Source organism: Polypterus senegalus, chromosome 12 (assembly GCF_016835505.1).
Source record: "Polypterus senegalus isolate Bchr_013 chromosome 12, ASM1683550v1, whole genome shotgun sequence".
Taxonomy (NCBI): Eukaryota; Metazoa; Chordata; class Cladistia; order Polypteriformes; family Polypteridae; genus Polypterus; species Polypterus senegalus.
Window position 1 is genome coordinate 103,968,402 of NC_053165.1, and position 17,888 is coordinate 103,986,289.

At 40.7% G+C, this 17,888-nt stretch overlaps 1 protein-coding gene across 2 annotated transcripts in view; it reads left to right on the forward strand.

Annotated features, from left to right (window-relative positions):
- The first annotated feature begins 678 nt into the window (after positions 1–678).
- LOC120541449 (aminopeptidase N-like) overlaps positions 679–17,888 on the forward strand; it is an 82,578-nt gene continuing 65,368 nt past the window's right edge. For both annotated transcript variants that reach the window (XM_039773087.1, XM_039773088.1), the window contains exons 1-3: positions 679–1,326; positions 12,064–12,206; positions 13,471–13,607. In XM_039773087.1, coding sequence (XP_039629021.1) covers positions 698–1,326; positions 12,064–12,206; positions 13,471–13,607 — 909 coding nt within the window. In that variant the 5' untranslated portion in view covers positions 679–697. The remainder of the gene's footprint in view (positions 1,327–12,063; positions 12,207–13,470; positions 13,608–17,888) is intronic.

Genomic DNA, 17,888 nt, shown 5'->3' on the forward strand with positions numbered 1-17,888 from the left:
ATTGACAATTAAAAATCCCTAAATAACAGTTTTTAAAATCTGACATATACAGTACATGAAATGTGTGCCGGGCAATACAAGTAAGTCAGTAGCCCTGAAATGTGACATGCTTAGAAAACTGGGGTCATGTTTATTTTGCCAGGCTTTTTAACAAAAGGGTTTGTTTTCTCCTGACTTTCGTGCACCCATTCATCTTGTGACCCTTTGGTCCATCTGGGGAACCGGAATCTCAGCTGGCACAGCGACTGCATGGCAGGACCCCACCCTGGCGGGTCTCTAGTGTACTATGGGGGAAGGTAAAGCACTTGCGTGTGGCCAATTTATAGTTGAAGAGAGACGCACTGGAATGACGTGACATGGCCAGCCATTGAGCTGTGAGGCAGAACATATAATCACTGCACCATAAAAATTCACTGACCTAAAACTAGACTGTTCTTTTAAAAGCTAATCTGAATTCCGCAGTGAGAAGTTGTTAATTAACCTTTTAATAAAGCATTCACCACAAACAGTGACCGTAGAGCACATTTTAAACAGCACTGGTTATGTTTTCCCAAAGGGCCCTCTCTGACCTTAATACATTATCATTTATATATAAATAGAGCAAAGAACATAAAACATCAATATGTACAAGGTATAAAGGTGACAGCTCAGCATGAGGAGCTAGTCGGTCCTGTTCATCTCCTGCAGGGACTTCAGGATGAAGCAAGGTTTTTACATTAGCAAGGCTTTGACAGTCGCATGTGTCTTCTTGGCAGTCATTGGTATAGTTATCATAATCTCATTGGTAGTTGTCTACTCCGAGGAGAGAGCGAAGAATGAGGACAATACTGTCACCCCTATTCAGAGCAGCAGACCCAGCACATCCACTACCTTGTGGACTACAACTTCCACTGCCATGAGCACCTCTCAACCAAAAAAACCATGGAATTACATCAGACTCCCCAAGACTTTGATTCCGGAATTTTACAATGTGACACTTTGGCCAAGGCTTACCCAGCCCATCAATGGCATGTACATCTTCACTGGAAATTCTACTGTCAAGTTCACTTGTAAAGAAACAACCAACGTGATCCTGATTCATTGCAACATGTTGAATTTGACTGTGTTTAATGGCCACCGTGCAGTCCTCACCGCTGGAGATGGAGCAAACCCTCCAGCCATCATAAACAGCTGGTGGGAGAAAGATACTCAGTATCTGGTGCTGCAGCTACAGGGAGAACTGCAAGCTGGGAAGTCCTACAGCCTCTTCACAGAGTTTACTGGGGAGCTGGCGGATGACCTGACCGGCTTCTACCGCAGTGAATACACGGAAGATGGAGAAAAGAGGTAAACTAATATAAATGATCAGAAAGGGAGGGAGAGGATGATTTATGATAACTTAACACAATCCATCCCTCTTGCTTCTGTCTTCATTCACTCATCAGGAAATCCATTTATGGACCTTCTAAGGTGTGAATCATTGGATTTGGAGCCTCTCCCAACAGCATTGGGCACAAGTCAGGGACCAACCTTACAGAGGACACCAGTCTGTTAGAGAGTAAACTCGCTTACACATCCATACTGACTCAAAAGAGCATTAAGTAACGTTATAAAGCAACGTCGTTTATCCATTTTATGAAATCAAAATTTCATACATGTTGGGCACAACTTGCAATGGAAGTTCTATGTGGCTTTCTATTATAGTACCTTTCATATCTATCTATCTATCTATTATGTTGTGCTCTTCAGTTCTATCTATCTATCAGATAGTGTCTTTCCTATCTATCTATGTAATCTTTTCATTTCTATGAATTGTCATGCTAATTCCATTCCAATTCATGGCATTGTGTCAGAAAATGATTTTGGATAAAGTGAAACCGATCATTAGAATTGGGCAGATTACTGTGCTGTATGTCACAGCAACTAGGCTCTGCTTCTAAATTTCCTTCTCTTGAAGTTATTAATAATATATTTATATATGTATTTTACTAGCTATCCTACCTGTTTAAGTTGGGCTGAAATTGAACTAATCAACATAGCCCTCAGTGTTAAACATTTGCAGTGCAGGGTCTATTGGAATATATTTCGTAATGCATGTTGTAATAAAATGCATTACATTTGTCATTCCAACAGAAGACGCTTCACAAATGCATTACTACAGCTGTCTGTGATGTGCCATTTGTTGGCATTTTATTTCTACAAATCTTTGTGATATGTCTTCTGTTGGAATCATAGAGACATAGCAACAGATGGATATAAAGACACTTGGACACTCATCCAAATGTTATCATTATTGCACAGATTTTTTTTTTTACTTGAAGAACATTGGGAACATTGACATAACACCCCAAAGTACTTTTTTGTCATCAGGTCTGTGTTTTCGTCTGTCAGTGGGCTGATTTAATTGAAATTTAGCACACTCAAGTTCAGTTTTTGGTTGAGATATTTTGAATAAAATGCACTATGCAATTATTTTTACATTTCAAAAATACCCATTTTAAAAGCACCGGCGTTGTGAGCTGATCATTTTACTCTTCAAATTGTGTTCAGAATAATTACTGATAAATGGTTTGATATCACTTCAGTTTATTAATAATAATAATAATACATTTTATTTAGTTTTTATTGGTCTAGTACCTCCTTACTCACCTGCCTGAGAAAACCCTCACATATAACATACCATTCAACTCAGCTTGACGTTTAGTTATGCAAGACATCAAATTTTTTATTATTCCCCCAATTTTTGTCCCTCTAGACTCCATAAACTCATTTTCAGGTGATTTGTGAACCATGCTTTGTTTAGGAAATGACAACCTTATGATAAAATGTACCCAATAGGTGTCTTCAGCAAAAATGAGCAGAAGGCCACATCAACTGACCCCAGAGGTTCATCCCCTAATGGGATATGAGGGGTCAAAGTTACACCTTTTCACAAAACGTAAAAAAAAATATCTAGGGATTGGTAATCTAGGCATGCGAAGTGTCATTTTATGCTATTTTAAGGTTACTAATCATGAATATGATCGTATTTTTGATATTTGATTATTTATTGGTGGTCCTAACCCTATAAGAGCCAATCTGAGAAGGCTAAAAATTTCAAATATAAGCACGCAGAGTATCATTTCAGATTATTTCAAGGTCAGTGATTTTAGTTTTAATTTCTGATCCTTTCCTAGGGCTCTGGCCCTATATAGACCACTATCAGAGGGAGAAAAATGTCAAATTTCTATTAAAATTGAGAATACAAGGGGGGCCCCAAAAATAATGAGAATTTTTTTCTGGAAGCTGGAGGGGTGTCAGTTCCAACGTTAGCCGCTAAGTGCATGTACTAGATTGCCAAGGGGTGTCCTTGAAGTGCTCAAGCGATTGTGTGCTGCAGTGCGGAGAAAATGAGCCGAATTGTGCCAATCAGGCGAGTGGTTTCTGCATCACGACAACAATCCCGCTCTCACAGCATTGAGTGTGCGGCAGTTTCTCACAAAAAACGGGATGATAACGGTTTAAAGCCCCGACCACTCCCTGGATTTTTTTCTTATTTCCAAGAATGAGGAGGGACCTTAGAGGAAAGCATTTTCAGGATGGAGAAGTGGTCAAGAAGCAAACGCTGTCGCTTTGCAAGAGTTCCAGAACAGTTTTGAACAATTGAAAAAGTGGTGGGACAACTGTATTACGTCTCAGGGAGAGAAATTTGAGGGCGATTACATTTTGGAAAGTATACGACTTTAAAAAAAAAATTCTCATTATTTTTGGTTCCTCCCTCATATTTAGACTCATTAAATTTAAGACCACATTTCAATATTTCAGATATTTGATACAACTATTCTTCTTTACTATTGTAACGTGGACAAGACACAGTCATAGGCAGGTCAGGGCGCCAGCAGAAGCAGGAGGAGGTTAGGAACACTCCCTGGTACAGCGCATTGGCGCACCCACCACATGTTAAACCATCTCAGGATCCCAAATTAGAACTCAAGTGCAGCCATGTGATGGGTGACGCCTCCGCACCACACTAGTTCAGATGAAATGAAACAGTGTGAGGTTTTTTATGGTGGCTGGAGTGCCAAATCTGCCACCAACCGCCAGCGTTTTCCTGCAGGTTGGAGGGCCTACATGCAGATTAATGTTATACCTAGGACGGAGCAATTGCAGGTTAAGGGCCCTGCTCAGGGTCCCCCATTTCATATCAACAGCCACAGGAAAATGAAGAAAAAAGAAAAAAAGTTGCTCTGGTTAGCCTCTTTCTCCTACGAGATCTTGTGGCTTGGGATTCAGATGCTCTGTCCTCCTCTTTCACCGGTCAAGGCCTGATGCCTGGCTCCCTTGTTATCTGGTTTTTATAGCACTGGTGCAGGAAGGGGTGGGGTGTTCCTGGGGGCATGGGGCGGAGCTACACATCTTCCTTCAACAACATTTAGATGGTACTGAGAAAAGAGATGATACTGTTAGCGCCAGCACCCCCTCTCATCCTGGGGTGGAATTGCTTACCTCACCAGAGCCAGGAAGGTGATCCCCAGGCACACATGCATGACACTATGTGCCTCTACCTCAGTAAATGAATTGGACTATTATGAACACCTTGAGGGCGACCTTTGCTAATTCAGACTTTGTCTGCCTTTAAAGAGGTTATTTCAACTTGCATATTATCTTCATTTACATGTCTGCTTCTGTCACCAAAATTCATCCCAATTACAAATTGTTGGAATTGTGAACACAGCCAGCAACTTACCGTCATGTCAGCTGCTTACTTCACATACGTTTTAACTCTGGATCGGGTATGTCTTTCAGATTATTATGTTTAAAAAACATGAATTAAATTAGCCATGGACGAGGAGTTGGCGTCTGCTGGATGTCAAAGCTGCTTCAGCTACTCCAAACCTATATGGGCTCAGTATTTACTTGCATCCTTATATATAATATATAATTTGATACTATCCGTATGTATGGTGTTCACGTCAATACCTTGACTCAATACAAGTTAGAACCATGCAATGGGACTCTGCCTCTATAGTCAGAACATAACGTGGCAAACGCGGACGCAGTATTGCATGATTGGTTAAGAATGTTCGTATGCTTAGTGACGCCGCTGGACGGCCGAGTACAGTAAGTCGGTGTTGGTTCGAGCAGATAACAGTAAGTTCGGTTGGTTTTTGGAACGTTGTTTTGGTGGGACGTACTTTCCAGGACTAACATTGTCAACTGACTTAATCTCTTCGACAGCTCCGGAACCGTAAGTAATTTAGAACGTATCACCATTTGCTTGGTACGTCGAAATTTATCTTTGGGCAGTTCGGTTTTGGCATTCGTCCTCCTGACATCAATTGGCAAACTGAGTAATGGCGGCTGGGTATTAACAACGGTCATTGTTTAAATTTTAGCCGATCTCAGATCTAAAATGACCACACCAACATAATTATTACTCCGACTCTGATTAGAGTCGTAAAATACGGTTTGTTTTGAAAATTTGTTTGCCGGAAAAAATCAAATGAAGTGCGCTGAAGAGCTGAGTTCACGTCTCGCAGCCCCATTTAAACAGGAAGTTCTTCATTACATCGGCCGAAAAGGTCTATTTTAAGCAGAAATCAGTGCCATGATAACAAAATCATTTCAAGGACTTAAAAAAGTATGAGTAAGAGAAAGTATGGATTTCACAAACGTAGAATTTGTAGCCCAATTCGATCGGGCTCCCAGTCACTAGTGATATTATAAAATAATGTTAAAAACATGCATTTTATTTACTCTAAAATATGCAATTACATTTAATTTTCATTGTTATTTCTTAAAATGACTTATTGTTGCAAAACAAGTTTTAATATATATGTTGACATAAATAAAAAATTTAAATACGCTTACCTGAGAGCCAATTGAATATTACACCATTCTTACGTTTTCTGTCATGCTCTTGTTGCGCATTTCCCAGGAGACGAACTGGAGTTGGCTCAGTGATTTCTCTATGGCTTCTGCATGTTCTCTTCATGTTCATGTTGGATTTGTTCTGCTGGTCACAGATATGCTGCTAGGTGGATTGACAACTGTGAATAAGAGCATCTGTCAGTGGGCTCTACAATGACCTGGCATGCTGTTTCTCGCTGCTGGACCCAAATATGGTGCTGTTTGGCCCACTACTGGTGAAGTGAATTCAGAAAAATTTTAAGAATAAATGAATGAATGGGATTATCGCAAGATTCTTCATCCAGGAAGCAATTTAAGAAATTAACGTACCACAATAAGAGGTGTCCAAAGTAAAGTCAGAAGTTTTGTTTAAAGCTGAAGCCTTCAGACATTTTTTTAAAAAAACATTTGGGTGGGTTATTGGAATAATTTAGCTAACCAAACAAGCTCTATGGACTGGATGGCCCATCATCTTCTGTTCTTCGGTAGGTAACCATTGACTAATGATAAGTAGTAGTAAAAAAAAGTAGACATGGGACTGACAAGACTGAGCAGCTACAGTACTGATTGTTCATAAACAATTACAGCTCCTTCAATAGTGAAAGTTTCAAATTTTAGAGATAAAATGGCCAGAGCCTTGAAAAAGGTTAACATGGCAACATGCAGTCATGATACCACCTCAGAACAAAGTGCGTCTCCATCTGGCTTGGGCTCTTGACGTTTTCCTTCTTTTCTTTGTGTGATGCCAAAGAGGCCCAAAATGTTTTATCACAGAGAATGTCAACACAGAAGACATGATGTGGAAAGTCCATCCATCCATTCATTATCCAACCCACTATATCCTAACTACAGGGTCACGATGGTCTGCTGGAGCCAATACCAGCCAACACAGGCAGGAATCAAACCCCAGGCCGGGTGCCAGCCCACCGCAGGCCACACACACCAGAGACAATTTAAAATCGCCAATGCACCTAACCTGCATGTCTTTGGATCGTGGGAGGAAACCGGAGTACCCGGAGGAAACCCATGCAGACACGGGAAGAACATGCAAACTCCAGGCAGGGAGGACCTGGGAAGCAAACCCGGGTATCCTAACTGCGAGGCAGCAGTACTACCCACTTGCGCCACCGTGACTTTCCATGTGGAAAGTCACTTTAAGAAATTAGTGAATGAATAATGGCCTGAAGGAGGTCCACACTAGGCTAATGCACAGTGTGTTCTTTGCACTGAATTACAAGTCCATGACAGTCTAATCAACAGGTAACTCTAACAGAACTCCAGTCTCATTAGTGAATGAGACCTTTGACTCTTGTGGGATTGTGGTTCAATGTTCACAACATCACAGTCCTTTTGTATTCAGCATTTATTTCAATGCATGTCCAGAACTTTGATACACACAAATTACCGATATTGTGCATGGACTGCACAATAAATGTTTCTTTATGTTGTGAATGCCATGGAGCACAAACGAGCATCCCAGCTGGACGATGACATGCCTCCTACCAAGATGGAAGGTGCCAGGAATGAATGAGTAGAAGCCGGAGGCCAAGAGCAGTTCCATCCCCCATACGTTAGAGGGCAGTAGTCCTTTGGAGGCGTCCCAGCTTGGACGCCCACAGGGGTTCAATGGAAGTGGAGTCCAGAAGTGCAACCCTGTTGGGGTCCCTGGGTGCAACAAAAGGGTGCCATTGGGGGAGGACTGCCCTAGTTCACAAACAACGGGGAAGTGATCCCCGTAAATAATGGCAGGTCACTGGAAGCCATTCCAGGTCTAGCATAAAGGAGCCTGACGCTCAACTGGAAGAGGATGGAGAGGCAAAAGTTTAATTGTTTTGTGTGATCATTTGTTGTGTACATTTTAGAAAGTCCACAGCTAAGGCACAATATTACACTGAATTAATCAATAAAAATGTTCACAGACCTAAAATGGTATTCAGCACAATTATCTCCATCTTAAATCCTCCTGCTGCTACTGCTGCTGTTGCCTTTTTGTTCTACTACTGAAACCTGTGAGAAGTTTTGAATTTCTTCATTGATAAAGTTAACAACATAAAATCTAGCATTTCACCCCCAGACGCAGACCCCTTAGAGACGCGTCATCCAATCAGCTACCTCCAGTAATGTCTACCCAGCTCTCTGAGGTGGCCTCACAAATGAATGCCACTTACTGCCCCTTAGACATCATACCTTCACATCTTTTTAAAGAAGTTTGTATTACCATCTGCCCCCTTATTTTGGCTATAATTAATAGCTCATTAACCAGTGGAGTCGTACCTTCCAGTTTTAAACATGCAATCGTGCAACTTCTATTAAAGAAACCTAGTCTAGACCCCAATGACCATAAAGGCTACAGGCCAATCTCCAAGCTACCATTTATTTCCAAGATATTGAAAAAAATTGTATTCTCCCAGATCTCCTCCTCCTTGAACAAGTTTAAATAACATCTTTGACAAATTCCAGTCTGGCTTTTGAGCCCTGCATAGCCCAGAATCTGCCTTGCTGAAGGTACAGAGTGACGTTCTTCTCACTGTTGATTCTGCTTCATGTGCAGTTTTAGCACTGCTTGATCTTAGCGCTGCTTTTGATATCATGATATTCTTTTAAAATGCTTGGAGATGGAAGTTGGTTTGCAGGGCCAAGTGTTAAAATGGTTTATCTCATACAGTATCTTCTCTGTCAGAACAGGTAAACTGTTTCTCATCCTCCACTCCCATTAAATGAGGCATTTCCCAAGGTTCAATTTTAGAGCCTATTTTATTCTCACTATACACACTACCCCTTGGCTCTTTTTTTGAAAAATACAATGTTTTATATCATTGTTACGCAGGTGACACTCAGTTACAGCTGATAGCACCAACTCTCTGAAGAACCTTTTTAATTGCTTAGATTATTATTAAATGCTGGATGGCAAGGAACTTCCTTCAACTAAATGAAAACAAAACTGAAGTAATTATATTTGCTCTCCCCCCGAACTCAGTCACTGGCCTGTGCAGCACACTTGGTCCACTATCTGTAAATCTGCATAATGAGGTTAAAAACCTTGGTGTGTTTTTAAAAATAATAATACATTTTATTCATTTGTAGGTGCGTTTCTAAACACTCAAGGACACCGAACAATAGACAAAACACAGATTATAAGCAAAAGTTAAAATCAGACAGAGCAATTGTAATCATAGAGAAATTTGAAATGTGAAAATGATTCAATATTTCTAAGCTCAGGTGGTAGTAACTAATTAAATTTAACTTTAATTAATAAAGTATCTATCTATCTATCATATAGTGCCTTTCATATCTATCTATCTATGTATCATATAGTGCCTTTCATATCTATCTATCTATCTATCATATAGTATAATCTATCTATCTATCTATCTATCTATCTATCTATCTATCTAGTGAGTTCCAAGGCTGGGGAGCAGAGCAACTGAATGCTCTGCTCCCCGTAGTGGTCAGACGGACGAAGGGGACAGTCAAGTGGATGGAGGAAGAGGATCTGAGGGTGCGGGAGGGAATGGCAACATGGAGGAGGTCAGACAGATATGGAGGGGCAAGGCTGTGGATAGCCTTAAAAGTTAGTAGTGAATTGAATTAGGAACTGAACTGGAAGCCAATGAAGCTGCTGCCAAACGGGAGTGATATGGTGAATAGAGAGGGTTCTAGTAATGATGCGGGCAGCTGAATTCTGGACCAATTGAAACTTATAAAGAGATTTGCGAGAAAGACCAAAGAAAAGGGAATTGCAATAATCCAGACGAGAAGTGACAAGGCTATGAAGAAGGATAGCAGTGGTGTGGGCAGTGAGGGAGGGGCGAATACGATTAATGTGGAAATATGCAGACCGGGAGATGTTATTGATGTGGGACTGAAAGGATAAAGTACTGTCAAGGATGTCACCCAGACTCTTAATCTGTGGGGAAGGGGAGACAGAGGAATTATCAATAAAAAATGAAAAACGATCAGTTTTGGATAATGTTGATTTTGTGCCAATGAGGAGAACCTCAGTTTTGTCACTAATTTAAGAAAATTTGAAGAAAACCACGATTTGATTTCTGCTATGCAATCAGTAAGGGAGGAGAGTGGAAAGGAAGCAGTAGGTTTGCTAGTGAGATAGAGCTGGGTGTCATCAGCATAACAGTGGAAGCTAATGTTATATTTACGAAAGATATTGCCAAGGGTAAGGAGGTAAATAATGAAAAGGAGGGGCCCCAGGACAGAGCCTGAAGTAACAGCAGTGGGTTGGGATGTGAAAGTTTCAAGCTGAACAAACAGAGTGCTGCCTGAGACGCAGGATCTGAACCAATCAAGTGGATTGTGGGTAATGCCAGTCGAAGATAACCTATTGAGATGAGTAGTGTGATAAATAGTGTCAAAGGCTGCACTCAGATCAAGGAGGATGAGAATAGTGATTAAACCAGAATCATCTGCCATAAGGAGGTCGTTAGTAATTTTTATAAGTGCCGTTTCTGTACTGTGGAGGGGACGAAAACCAGGCAGGAACTGTTCATACAGATTATTTTGAGATAAATAAGAATGAGGTTGAATAGCCGCTATTTTTTCAAGAATTTTGGAAATGAAGGGTAGATTAGAAATAGGACGAAAATTACTGAAATTAGTCAGATTGGCACCAGGTTTTTTCAGTATTGGGGTTATTGCAGCAGTTTCAGAAGATGAAGGAACAGTACCAGTAATGGATGCTTCATTGAATTTTAATAAACAAGTCGGCAATGTTGTAAAGGGCAGCTTTTATTATCTTAGAACTATAGCTAAGTTAAAGGCGATTTTATATCATAAGGACTTAGAAATAGTTATCTATGCTTTTATTACCTCTCGCCTTGACTACTGTAATTCCCTTTATATACTGTAGGGCTGTGCCGTTCCACACTTTCTAGACTTCAGGTGATTCAGAATGCAGCTGCTGGACTTTTAACTGGAATAAAGACAAGACAGCATGTCACTCCTGTTCTAGCACATTTGCACTGGTTAGCTGTGAAATACAGAGTTCGTTTTAAATTTTTGCTATTTGTTTTTAAAGCACTTAATGGATTAGCCCTTCATTACACTTCAGATCTGCTATTTCTGCATTCAGCCCCCCGATCACTTAGGTCATCCTCACAGCAGCTCCTCTCAGTATCTCATTCACGTCTCGAAACCAAAAGCGACCAGGCTTTCTCTGTTGCTGCTCCCACACTTTGAAATAGTCTTCCACTCAACATTAAGTTCGACGTACTATTGATGAGTTTAAATCTAAATTAAAGACCCACCTTTTTCCTCTTGCTTTCATTTCAGTTTGAGGTTCTTCTAGGACTTTTTTTAGTCCACTAATATGTTACATTTATCCATCCATCCATTTTCTAACCCACTGAATCCGAATACAGGGTCACAGGGGTCTGCTGGAGCCAATCCCAGCCAACACAGGGCACAAGGCAGGAACCAATCCTGGGCAGGGTGCCAACCCACCGCAGGACACACACAAACACACCCACACACCAAGCACACACTAGGGCCAATTTAGAATCGCCAATCCACCTAACCTGCATGTCTTTGGATTGTGGGAGGAAACCGGAGCGCCTGGAGGAAACCCACGCAGACACGGGGAGAACATGCAAACTCCACGCAGGGAGGACCCGGGTCTCCTAACTGCGAGGCAGCAGCGCTACCACTGCGTCACCGTGCCGCCCCATGTTACATTTAATCTCATTTTAATAACTCTTACCATCTTCTTCTTAATCCGTGGTTTATTGTATTACCTTTAATTTAATTTTAATTTAATTTTTATTTTCTTACATTTTTATGTATGTTTTCAGGTTATTTTATTTATATATCTCATATTATACTATGTGATTTGATTTATAAAGTTTTGCTATGTATGTAGTATTTATTTAATTCTTTTAAACTGGAAAGCACTTTGGGTCAGGTCCTGTTGTTTTAAAATGTGCTATATAAATAAATGACTTGACTTGACTATTTAAACCAATGACTGTGCTGGGAAATATTGTGTCTAGCATTTTTGTGCTTGGTGGTGCCCCCTACTGGTTACAGTATGTATTTTCTGATATTTTTGTTTGCAACTTTACATTTGAATTATGTGTTTTTGCTGCATGTTTTTTGTACTTTTTAAACTAAGTGTACTTTCCTTTCTGTGGGATTTGCAGATGGAAGTGTTGCCTGAGCATTCACGACTCTGATATTTTTCAGAATTATTGCAACCACCCAGATGCAACCTACAGATGCAAGGAAAGCGTTTCCCTGTTTTGATGAACCAGCCTTGAAAGCCCGGTTCTCATTCACAGTCATCCATGAGCCTCAGTTCCTTGCCTTGTCTAACAGTCCTTTGGCAGGTAAAAGTCCGAGGTTTGACGAGTGTATTTGAACACCTTAATGGCTAACTTACATTTATAGTAACAAACTGATTAAATACTAATGTTGTTAACATATTGTGACTCAGCAGATCAATGCTATTTTTTTGCATTTCATAAGTGCATCATAAAAACAAACCTTATCTGTCTTTTGTTTCACACCTCCTCTACCATCAACACTGGGTGTTTCTTTTTGTCACTCCACATCAGTGAGTGACATGGTCACGCCCATCACCATGCCCTTGGCCACGCCTTCTACATGCTGATAAGCTCTGGCCACACCCCTCATTGCTAGGCCACTACAGTACACTACAGGCCTGTTCATCTTAACTGTTGGGATTTAAAAGCAGACGTCTCACCTTTCTCACCTTCATCAGTCTTTTGTATTTCTTTCTTGATTTTTCTCTAGTCTTTATGTACATCATTTTTCCCCTTTTGGCTAAAGGTTTTCTTAATAAATTTGACATAAATTCGCTTTTTTCAATCTTGAATATTTTTCACTACATTCTTAAACCAAATAAGTTTCATGACCACATCAACTTGTCCTTATCAGTTTCATATTGTAAAGTAAGTCTGTAACAGTACTGTCTCTCATTACTTATCGAAGTTCCCAGTCTTATGCTTAAATGGCAGTTAACTGTGACTTCACAAGAGTGGATTGAAATCTGTTATGGTCTGGGTCCCTTGGGAAGCCTTTAAGCTCCCCCATGTAGGCACTGCTCCCTTAAATCCCATCCATTTTGAGGTTATATAGTACATTAGAGCGTTTTTCGGCAGATTTGGGTACAAGGCATGGATGATCCATGGATCGGTTGTCACTCCACAACAGGACACATGAACTCTTTGAATTTAGAGTTACTAACTTGGGTTTCCTCCCACATCCCAAAGATGTGTGTGTGTGTGTTTGTGTATAGCATAAAGAAACAAGTTATGTATCATCCACACTCCTAACAAGCAGTGCCAAACACAATTGTGTAAACTCTCAAATTTAACACATCTGACGCATGAAGTCACCATTTTGTCCTGTGATGATGCTGGGAGCATTCAAGATTTCTGCATTTTGGCAGGAGCAGCTCTGAGAATAAGCTCTTTAGCTGCATGCTTTGACTTTTCTTTGTAGCCTCTAATCATAAGTTTTGTAGGAGATGCAGAGTATTCTTCATGGTTTTCAGATAGATAGATAGATAGATAGAAAGTAGTCACTTGTTAAGTTTTTGAACTTACTGTACCTCATTCTTTCCAACAGAAACAAAGCAGCTCATCATAGAAGGCATTACATGGAACGTCAGTAAATTTGAAGAAACAGAAATCATGTCCACCTACCTCACGGCATTCATAGTCTGTGACTTTGCTAACGTAGAAGTTGTGGAGGAGAATATTTTGGTAATTTGCATTCATTTGATTCCCCCGTCTGGTTCCTTGTTTGCTGAAATGTTTCATGTTGTAGATGGCACTGGCCTAACTGATGTACCCAGTCCAGGACACCCAGTCTCCCCATTTGTGTTCTTTGAAAGCTTTGACCTTGTTAAAATTGAAATATTCACCACCCCACCACTACTCACTCACACAAAGTAAGTGGTGCAGTAGACAAGGCATTCACTTTGCTGTTTTGTTAATGCAGATTTCAAATTCCTAACAAAAATAACTGAAGAAAGCCCATGAAGCGTGAAACTTTTGTGATGGCTTCACCATCTTTTCCTTCAATAGAATATGTGGACGTTGTGGCAGTGGCAAAGAGTGGCACTCTTTGTAGTACTTCAGCAATCCACACTGTCCCTTTGTGTGTCTTCTTTTACAGTGTTGTCTTTCATAAACCCACTAGTCAGGCAAAAATACATTTTTCATAAATCGTATAGTAATCCAACTAAACATCAATTTACATTTTCTCTATTGGTTATCAGTAGAAAGATAGTCATCTTCTCCTCTCTTATAACAAATGACACCTTCCAACATACGTATAAACGTTGCAGCTGTGGTAATGTGCCTTACTGGCATTACCAATAATTAAATAAAATTAGTTAAGTGTCCTCTGCCATGTTAAGATAGAGGCATTTGTTTAGGACAAAAAGGTTTAAAGAAAGGAAACTTGCCTTTTTCTGTTATATAGTGCAGACAGACGTCTTCGCTGACGATATTAGCGCCTTTTGGGGAGTGTCGCGGTGGGTCTCATGTAGACTGGAGAGACAGCCTTGCCATTGAACGGCCGGGATGGCATTGTCGGTCCTCCACACCAGCACGCGTCTCCCGCGACGTCATAACTCAATATTAGTTAACCCGGGTTAGCATAGGGATCCCGTGTTCGTAGTTGTCTGAGCTGTAGCTCAGGGGAAGGAGGAAAAGAATGGAAAGTGCTTAAGTTCACTAAAAGCAAAAGCACAGTCCGCGTCTGAAAAGCCGGTGTTCTGACGATTTGTCCTACTTTGTCGAAGTATCCTACCGTAGTTTATTGTAAGTCGTAACATTAAACTTATAACGTTATACCATGTCATCATTTAACATGTTGTATTTAGAAGTCGTCTATCAAATTTATGGAAATGTTAACATTTCACAATTTATTCAATATGCATCATTTAATGCCCGAAAGAGACACAGCCTGATGCAAAGATTTCACAAGACGGTCATTACTCGCGCATGGATACAATGGCCTGTACAAGATTAAAAGTCACACATGCAAAATATATAACTTATAAAACGTTGACAGTAAATACCTATGCAGTAAACTGTAATAAATGCATTAATGTAGTAAGGCTAAGTTGCGTAATTTTGGTCTGCGCATGCGTAGTATCAGTGAGTAGATCATTTCGATGGGTAGGATGTTTCGTTAGAACACCGGCACAGCTATGTGCGCGCGCGCGACGGCTACTTGAATTTTTATAGTAATTATGTGGGATAGGAGACGCCACTTTTCGGAAATGCGTTCACGTCATCACGTGCCCCGGGAGGGATGACGTACGGCGGTTTAATTGGTCAGCGTAGAGGCGCCGAATACAAAATAGTGATGGGAAGTTCGGATCATTTTACCGACTCGGACCTTTGAGTCTCGTTCAGCAAAATGAACGAATCATTTTTCGAGTCATTTCGTTCAATTCTGTTTCCGGCTCAGACTGCATACTAGGTTAAGCTTATGGGGCTGTCACGTGATGAACGAACGACTCGAACCCGAAGACTCGAGATGAACTAGTCAATTCTGTTTCCGGCTCAGACTGAGTTGGTTAAGCGTATGGGGCTGCCACGTGATGAACGAACGACTCGAAAAACCCGAAAACTCGAAACAGGTGAATCATTTCCAATACAGAAACTATAGAAAGTTGCGCAAATGCGCAGGCGCGACTGAACGAATCACTCCCACGAGACGACTCGTTCTTCCCGAGTCACATTAAAGATTCTGAATCGTTCAAGAACGACCCATCACTAAACAAAAGGGAATCATGGCCTCTAGAGGGGGTTCTTTCTGACTAGTTCGTCTTGGAGAAAGGTACCCGGCAGAACAACGTTCTTGCCTTACGGCTTGTGCTTCATCCATCTTCCAACCCGCTGAATCCGAACACAGGGGTCTGCTAGAGCCAATCCCAGCCAACAAGGCAGGAACCAATCCCAGGCAGGGTGCCAACCCTCGGCAGGACACACACAAACACGGGCCAATTTAGAATCACCAATCCACCGGGAGGAAACCCACGCTGACACGGGGAGAACATGCAAACTCCACGCAGGGAGGACCTGGGAAGCGAACCTGGGTCTCCTAACTGCGAGGCAGCAGCACTACCACTGTGCCGCCTGGCTTGTGCTTTGTTTTTGTAAATATTTTTTCATATAAATCTCTCGATTAACTTTGGTGGAGGTATTTATTGGGCTGTGGTTAGTGGTGCACTGTTTATTTTTGTATATACACTTTTTTTTTCTGTATTTTGAATATTTTTGGGTGAATCATGTATACACTGTTTGGAGGAGCAGCTTCCTGACTTGGATCACTGTGGAGGAATACAGCTTTACATTTTGCTTTTGTGCATATATTTGGATTTCACTAGTTTGTGAGTGGTATATTTTTTTCATTTGGGACTTTCAGGAAGCACTGTAAATATTGTATATAGTCATTTCTGGGCTCCATTTGATTACTGTTTTTGTGTGTCCTTTGTGGTATTGGACTGTGTTTTAATATATAAATTCCGCAGGACGTTATTTTTGATTTTTCTTTAAGTGCACCTGTAAATAAAACATCACTTTATTTTTCAAAAAAAAAACAACCCTCTTTGTGTCTGTGTCTCCCTGTCTTACACCATCATCCTGGTCACACTCTGTCCCACATACTAGACACCTAGAGTGTAGGCTGGTGATTCCAATTCCCACTACACGGGGTGTCACAGCAGCCTTCTACATTATCTAGAAAGGTTTTCTTACCTCTACAACAATCTCTCCTTCTGTCTTTGAGTCTCTGTATGTACACACATTTTGCTCCCAAGCCAAAATCATAAGCTCTTTTTTACTGACTCTTATTACTAGACTCAGAAGTGTAGCTACCCAAGTTGGTAAAAAGTTTGTTTAGAATTGCTATTGTGACCGTTGGTATAGGACCAGAGCAAAACAGCAAGAGTTGTCAGGGAATCAACCTGGTAGCCCCATTTAATTATTTGTAAGCAAAAAGCAAAATGGTACATAATAGCACAACCAAAAGGATGCTGACCATAAAAATAGCCCACACCGAGTTCTCTGTCCTGAGTTTTAGCTGTCAGATCTTGTACAGGAGCTTGTTTGGTAGCGACTCCTGGTCATAAATGAGACACCACTTTCTGGGGCCGTCCCTTTTATGCTGCCCCAACCAGAAAAAGGCGGAGCCTGGTCTACGAGTCACAGCCTGGCATGGTTGCCCTCAACAGGTGTCTCCTCTGAGCTGGGGAGGAAAGAAAAGCTAACCATGCAATAACTATCTATAATTATGTGTTCTGTAAGTCTTTAATTTAGAGTATTGTAAACTTTTAATCTACTGCAAGGAGACCTACATCTCATTTTCATTACTTTAATGTACAGTGGCATTTTTCTCTGTTTAAATATCTAATTGTTTACCATTTAGTGAATGTTTGGACTTTTTTTAAGTCTCACTACCAGTTGCTCACACACTTTGACCACTCCCGCATCCATTGTTTTTTTTACATCTGCATCCTTGAAGTACTAAACAAGAACCACAAAACATATGCCAGGTACAAAATCTTAGAGGTGAATGTCTTGTACTTTTAAGGTTTCACCACAATTGTCACAGCTCAGACAGTTCAGTTCTTTTCCATCTTAAGTCTAAAAACCAATGAACACCTGGTCTAAATTTCTGACTTCCTCCTCTTCTTTATTGTGCTATACTGGCTTATTTTGATAGTTCTCTGTGCATTTTTTTCAATACACCCTAAATATCTGACACTTGGAAATAACACCATATTCATAGCAACAAGATTTTTACTGCCGGTTTTATTGAACCTTATGGGCAATTTTTCAACTTGCATTTAGCCTGCAATCTTAGTTGTTCAAATGAGAGTAAAAAGGAACTGTTCTACTGCATCAACAGGTCCCAAGGATCCCCAATGTTAGTGTACACCATTAATTAGCGTACTTAGAGTAGAGGGTTAAACAGCATGGCGTCAACAGCCTCAGCGATGAATCCCTGACATTCAGTGCTCATAT